General features: G+C 35.9%; 1 protein-coding gene across 1 annotated transcript; it reads left to right on the top strand.

Annotated features, from left to right (window-relative positions):
* Positions 1 to 500: 500 nt before the first annotated feature.
* LOC149551983 (uncharacterized) lies at positions 501 to 7,172 on the top strand. The gene is made up of 7 exons (XM_089787475.1): positions 501 to 1,268; positions 1,393 to 1,518; positions 4,718 to 4,836; positions 5,458 to 5,777; positions 5,966 to 6,015; positions 6,175 to 6,249; positions 6,403 to 7,172. Exons 1-7 carry the CDS (start codon positions 868 to 870, stop codon positions 6,962 to 6,964), a joined length of 1,653 nt encoding a protein of 550 aa, XP_089643601.1. The 5' UTR covers positions 501 to 867; the 3' UTR covers positions 6,965 to 7,172.
* Positions 7,173 to 7,831: the final 659 nt, after the last annotated feature.

Here is a 7,831-nt window from a genome sequence, read left to right as displayed (position 1 = left end):
TTTTGTTCTGGCTTTAGGCTATGGTATTACTTGTCTTTTTTCCTGGTCTTTTCTCAGAACTCTACTTTTTGGCTCAGCTTTATGCTTATTATCAGCCTCTGAACTTATACTTTTTTGGCTGGGTTTTCACGCTTATTATCAACGTTATATGTTTGAACTTTTGGGCTTCAGGATCCCTGTAAAACCTATTTATCTAATAAAAAACAAGTTGGAGTTCAAAGAGAGATTTTATTAATAGTGGATCCAAGATTCTAATGCTCGACAAAACAATCAACAATCAATTGCTAAGAATAAGAAAAATCCATTTATCGTGTTCTCTTATATATTATTACTTTGAACTAAGCCCCTTTCCCACCTATTTTCATGAACATCTTATAGTTTAATGCATATGACTAAATACTTCATATGCCCCATAAACTAATCAATTCTAAGTAAAATATGGAAAATAGGCTTTTCTTTTTGAGAGGATGCGTCCGTTGCGTGCAATGCCTCATATGTAGGTTTAGATTACAAATAGAGTTGACCTCTAAACCCCTAAAAAATACCGTCTCGCAGAGATCACTCTGCACTACAAATAATTTAAAATTTGGATCCAGAGAACTAGCCGTTGAAAGTAACCGTTAAAATAGGAAAAAGCATATTTCAAACTTTTTCCTAACCCTTTTCCCCTGCCATTTTCAGTGAACCTCTCGGCATTCCTCCTCTACCTTGGCTTGACATCCACAATCTCGAAGGGCTGCGTCCAGTACAAATTCCTTGTGAAAAGACCCTTTGATTGGATTGTTGGAGGCGTGCCAGGGCCAAAATTTAGAGAAATTAAAGCATTGGACGGGAATTAATGCATTTGATCCGTAAGCGAATACCTCGATGAGCGGCGAAGAGACGAATAACCAGATTGCTAGGGCGCCAGGAGAAACTACACAGAATGCCTCTGAAGCAGGGGCAGAAAGCGAGGTTGTGAAGGTCAAGGATGCAATTATTGAGAACTCAGAGGGTTTAGGACTTGTCGAGGTTCGATCCCGGGCGGGTGAGAATCTTAGAGAAGCAGGTTTCATGAGTGCTCGCGCTTTGCTTGTGAATGAGAATTTTCTCAGTCCAGGTTTCAGATCTGTTGCTGCGTTGGCAGGGTGGGATGACGAAGCACTTTTGCTGGCGAGCTCGGACGAATCTCTGATCGTTGAGGACTCTCCTGTTAGAGAAGCCAGGAACAAAAAGAAGGCTTCCAGAACCGCTGCTTCGGCTAAACCCCCGGCAAGTGCTCGAAGAAGGTAATGTAAGGAAATGTATAAAGTAAACTGGAATTTTATTCACAGGAATTGATTTGTAAGAAAGAAAGTGTGCTTCTTTTCTGCTTTGATTGGCTGCTTCTTATTGGTCAATTTGGTTGGCCAGCGCTGATGAGGCAGGAGATTTGGAGTCTTCGGTCGTTGAGGACTCTCCTGTTAGAGAAACCAGGGACAGAAAGAGGGGCGTCAGAACCCCTCTTTTGGCTAAAACCCCAGCAAGTGCTCGGAGAAGGTAATGCAAGAAAAAAATAAACTGAAAACCTATTTACTGAAATTTGATTATAAGAAATGGTGATCTAATTGCGCTGTGCAAGGCTGTTAGTATTTTGCTTTATAGGCTACTTGTTATTGTTTGTTCTTTTCTTTTCAATTAGTTTTTGAAATCCTAGAATTGAATGATGGTTTGGTTTATTTTGTTTAAATAAAAATAAATGATTTTGATGTTAGTTTATGGAACAATCAATCTTATCCATTTTATTTGAGACATTTCAATCATTTTCCTAATAAGATGATTAAGATCTTCTTAACTTTTTAACAGTTGTCTTGCTGATTAAACCCTACCAAGATTCAGCTGCCAAGATTTTTACGTGCTTGTATTTGATGTTGCTAAATGTATCATACTCCATAGTAAAGAGTTTTTCTGGTTTCATTGATTCCATAGGTCAAAATATGAATATCCCTTTATTCCCATACTTCTAGACCTTTTCCGCCACTCTTTTTCACATTGTTTGAGCAATAATTATTTTGGATCTCCATAGGAACCCCTATATATACCTATGATTTTTTTGTGTGTTGATGATCACTTGTGGGCTTTAGTTTGTTAAGACAATATTTCTTCTTTCTTGCTAGCTCTTTACTTTAAATATACTTAAAAACTCATTCATAACAAAAGTCTTTCCTTTTTTCTTTTGTAAAGCATGCATTCAAGTAAATATTCCATTTGTGATTTATTTCATCTATATTTTCTTTCCTTCACTCAAAATGTTATTGAAAACTACCTTAGACCATCTATCTACTTTGAGTATCATTAAGGATTCACCTACCAGAGAAACCCGGGACAAAACGAGGGGCCTCAGAACACCTGCTTTGGCTAAGATCCCAGCAAGTGCTTTAGACGGTAATACCAGAAAAAGATTGAGTAAACTGAAAACCTATTGACTGAAAGTGTATTATAAGAAATAGAGATTTAATTGTGCATAGCAAGGGTGTTTGTATTCTGCTTACTATGCCACTTGTTATTGGCCTTTACTTTTTTATCTAGTTTTTGGAAATCCTAGGATTGAATGATAGATGGTTTTGCACTAATACAAGTGAATAATTTTATGTCCACAATGTTACAATAATCAATGGGACAGCTAAGCTCAGTCATTTTCGACTTCTGCATTTGAATTGTTTTTCTATTCAAGTTGATGATAAACTCTTCTAACTTTTCAAAAGCCGCCTTACTGATTAAACTTTACCAAGATTTAGCTATCAAAGTACTGACATGTTTCCTTTTGATGTCCCTAAAGGCATCATACTCCATAGTAAAGTGTTTTTCTGATTTCACTCACCCTATTTTACAAAAAATTTCATACCCTTTATTCCCATGCGCCCTTGTTTCACTTCGACGTTGATGAAACATATTTGAGCAATAGCTGTAGCCCCCTATATGCACTTTTTGTTGATGATCACGTGGGTCTTTTGTTGATGATCTGATTTCACTCACCCTATTTTACAAAAAATTTCATACCCTTTATTCCCATGCGCCCTTGTTTCACTTCGACGTTGATGAAACATATTTGAGCAATAGCTGTAGCCCCCTATATGCACTTTTTGTTGATGATCACATGGGTCTTTTGTTGATGATCATGTGGGTCTGAACTTGTTGAGATGATATTCCTTCTTTCTAGCTCTTTAATCTTTATACGCTTTTAAAACTTATTCATAGAAAAAGTCTTTATGACTTTACTTTTTGTTATTCAAGTAAATATTCTATTTTCTCATCCATTTGATGTTTTCTTTCATCTACATCTTTCTTAGACTTAATTTATCAATGAAAACAACCTAAGATCATCTACCTACTTTCATTTGTAAGAGCTGTTGCGGTTTCTCTCAGCATACTCTCATAAGAAATCAAACTATTTATTTGGACTTGCTTGTGATCAAGCACTGTCCACAAATCATAGATAAATAGGTAGGAAGTTTACTAAGGATTTGTTCAGTTTCAAAATGTTTAATCAGTAGATTTATGAAGATATCCAGCTTAAATTTTGAAGATTTTTTACATCATTTCTATAAGTTGTACATATATAGCATATTGATATAAATGTAATAATGTAGATGTTAAAAAAGTAAATATAAATCTTTTATAATTGTGGTGACTAAATCGTAATTGTACATATACTCTTTAAATAAACTTTTTCCCCCTTTATTTGAGGTCCACCATATAAGAAGCTATGTACAAAAATGGCCGCTTTGAACTAAATACATATATTCCTGACCATGTATACATGCGATATAGTTGTGTCCTTCTTGATCTACTTCTGTTTTCTTGCCTTCTCCTCCTGTTCACTATCCTTCACCAATTAACAACGACTCTTGTCGATGGGGGATCATCTTTTCCATGGCTTAGTAATCTAATGGCTTTTTACACCCTGGTCAGAAAACTGTATAGAATTCTGATTTTTTCAGCTCCCAGAGATTATTCTCCTTTTAAGCTACTCTAATGAAGGAAGTGCTCGAGTGTTCTGCCATTTACAATGTTTTATTGAATGCCAAGTTCTGTATAGGAAAGGCGTCTTTATTCTAGGAATCTATTGTATACACTGCAATGGAAGCCCTTATATTCAACTGTACTTCAGTTTACTTTCTTTAGTTGGGATTTTGTAAATCAATCTTCCAGAGCTCAAATTACATTCATGATAAATCTTTCATCTAGAACTCAATTTATTTAGCAGAAAGAGCATCCAATGATCTAATGAGGCAATTTCTAAGAAGCAATGTCGGGGAGGGTGCTTGATAATCTCACTACAGCCTTGTTTGAGGTATCATAAATAGCAGAGTTCTATCCATAGTACTGCTTTTGTTTCCTGGTTGTCTAACACTGGTTTGAACCTTATATATATATATATATATATATATATATGACTCTCTAATATATTCCTTCATATTTGCATTCAGAAAACAGTTATCTATTTTATTTATATAATCCAGAATAAAAACCACAGTGAAAAGACACTCAGAGAACTGAAGTGCAAGCCTTTTTTCTCTAGCACTTCCAAGAAGGAAAGACAGGAGATACTCTTGATTGTTTCATTTAACCCCTTTTTTTGTTGTTGCTAAAATGCACATGATGATCCGTAATACCTCATGTTCCTCTTAATTGTTTTTTAATATTGCAGGTTCAATATATAAATTGATTCTAATTTTCATATTGGAAAATTTCTCAGGAACCGAAGGGCACGAACGCAAAATATTGATCCAATTGACTTGGCTCGAGTTGGTGCGCTGACCCTTGAGGATGATCCAGTTGTTGAAAGGAAAGAACATACTGCACAACCTGCCCAAGGTAAATTGAGACTGCTGGTTTTATTGCACATTCTAGTCAATGGAAAGATTATTAGGACCAGACATAATGGATTTTTTATAGGTAAAATAAACATGTCTGGGTGCAAGATTGTGGAAAACCATAGCAAGAGAATAATTAGAGGCAGAGGAAGATTAGTTTCCAATCTGAAATCCAGACAGATTGGTTAAACACATCTTAAACCTTAGAAGATATGCTGGTCATGCTGCTATATATTAACATTCTGTCATTTGCCGACATTGAAGAACAATGTACTTTTAGGTTTAGTGCAGTTCCATACTTGAATGACATTAGACTTTTCACATATTCATAAAGCTTCAACCCAATTTCATCTTATGAAACTCTCTAAGCATATAGGATATAATAGCTACGATCTAAATTCTAGACTAATTCCCAGTTTATTCACAAAGAGCACTCGAGGAGAATTTGTTAATAAAGCAAGTTACGTACAACACTTTGAGCGACATTCTATTAGTAATTTAACATATTGGTGAATTGCAAAGATGTGTAGATTACAGATTTTTCAAAAATTCCAACCATACACTGCAAGAACATTGGTTCTGGCAGATCTTTTAACTGCTACGAAATATCTCGTTTTGACAGGAAATGTAGAGCAAGGTGAGACGTCTGTGGTTGTTCCGGAACGAACCCTGCCAACTGATTCGAAGGAAACAAATCATGGATTTCCAAGAGCTAAGGCTAGTCCAGTCAGAAGCAGGAAAGTTTCTTCAAAATCCGCCGAACCTAGTCCAACTAAAAGTGGAAGCAAGAAAGGATCTTCAAAATCTGCCGAACCTAGTCCAACTAAAAGTGGAAGCAAGAAAGGACCTGCAAAATCTTCCGAGCCTAGTCCAACAAATAGTGAGAAGGGATCTTCTGGACCAGCATGCTTGGAGCTATTGAGAGAGGAGCTTTCTTGCGCGGTATTTGTGTATACCTGGTCTCTCAGTATGAGTTTGTTTATTCTGGTTTAAGAACTAATCTGCGAGATTGTTCCCTAGGCTTGGATGATTAATAGATCTGAAGCTTATTCCAGGATAAGTGTGCATATTAGTACGAATTACATGATATTTTGGGACTGGTATACTGAAGCTTATATTTTGTCTGGTAGGTTTGTCTCGACATATGTTTTGAGCCGTCAACCACATCTTGTGGTCACAGGTATATCTTCTTTCTAGAAACTATGTCAATTCTAAGATAAAGAGTTTACTCTATGCCATTTCTGTAAAGATGTGTTCATATTTTAATTTTACCATCTTTTCTGAATTTTCTTGTTACATGTGCTTGTTTTTAATTTCTTTACCCATTTTGCACATGCAGTTTCTGTAAGATGTGCTTGGAAAATGTCATGGAGAAGTGTGGTTTGCGTTGCCCCAAATGCCGCCAGACATTGAAGTAAGTAGAGCAAATCTTCACCCAGTAAAAATCATTCTAACCATTCTAAAGTAGAAAGAATTTGGTTGTAGATCATTTATAGGATGACAATAAATCAGGAAGTTGAATCATATGGGAAATTTGACAATGCAGACTAACATTGAACTGTCACAGGGGAAATTTTAAGGCTTGTCCAATCAACACTGTACTTTGGAACACAGTTCAACTTCTCTTTCCAAAAGAAGTTGCAGAAAGGATCAAGACAAAGAAAGAAAGAGATGAAGCTTTAAAGCTTGAAAGGGCGAATGAAAAACGAAACTCAAGTTACATCAGTCAAGCTAATTGGGGAAGTACAAGGAGCAACGAAAGCACTCGGCAAGGGCTCCGTCACCCAGCTCGGGGAATCGGATTAAGAAGGCCTGAACATGGAACAACTGTTAACAACTTCAGGAGAGCCTTCCAATCTGCGGCAATGACTGATCCAGAAGTGAGTATCGTTGAGAATGTTGGGAGGAATGAAAGAGTTGAACGCAGAAACAGAAGTAATAGCAGCAGTCAGGAGGAGCTGGATGCAGCATTGGCTTCAAGGCTCCAACAGGAAGAGCTGATGAGAACTTTCAGAGGTGATGGAAGAGCGAGAAACAGAGGAGATCAGTTAACATCTGTCTCTTCAGCTGCAGCAAATTTACGAGCAATGGCTTCCCGAGCCATACGTTTGAGAGCGAGAAATCAGTAAGTAGGAAGGAGTTGTATTGAAATGGCTATGGTCTTTTGAAAAGATCCACCATAGTGATTCACTGTAAAAACAAGCATGGTTACCGATGGTGAATCCTTGTACTATTGTAAAATTAGACATATTCATTTGGTTGCCCCAAAATCAGCATTGTCTGTAACTTGAAAATGACTCATCTTTCAGGAATATTGAATTTTAGTTTAGTAGTTGACTTCATTCTAATATAGGAAGACTCTGATTTAGGGTGATATGAATTTCCAGGACTTCCATGAAACTTTAAATTATTATTATTATTTTAATTGAATAAAGCTGTAAAGAAATTTAAATGATTTCGAGTGGAATGGAGAAGTTTATGTTTTCTATGCTAAAATATATAGAAATTTCAGTTTATAGAGAAAAGTAAAGTCATCCCATATATCAAAGTAATTTTGATCAAGGATTGTAATCAAGAGACCATGTGAGCATAGTATGAGAGATTGCTTTAGACATTCACTGGGTCTTGGATCTTGAATGACTTTAATTTTTAATTTTCCTTTTAATTCATAGGAGTCATGTGAATTGAGAGGTCTTGACTAGTTAGAATTAAATTTGTAATTTATGATGGGCTTTTTTATTATCTTTCAATTCAAATAGAAGTCATGTGAACAAGAGATCAAAAAACCATGTGAATAGAAGATATTGCCTTAAACATTGGGTTTTGGCCATTAGATTGTCATTAGACTTTTTTTCTTTTTTTCTTTTCAATTTATAGGAACCATGTGAATTGAAAGGTAACCATGTGAATTGAAAGGTTTTGGCTAATCCATGTTAGATTTCCAACTTGTGACATTAGATTATGCTTAGACTTATCATCATGTTGTGATTAGGCTT

The sequence above is a fragment of the Cupressus sempervirens genome, chromosome 6 (genome assembly GCF_028749045.1).
Source record: "Cupressus sempervirens isolate cs-2001-9-10 chromosome 6, ASM2874904v1, whole genome shotgun sequence".
In the NCBI taxonomy this organism is placed as follows: domain Eukaryota; kingdom Viridiplantae; phylum Streptophyta; class Pinopsida; order Cupressales; family Cupressaceae; genus Cupressus; species Cupressus sempervirens.
The sequence above is the reverse complement of the archived record's forward strand: the minus strand, read 5'-3'. Positions and strand labels throughout refer to the sequence as shown.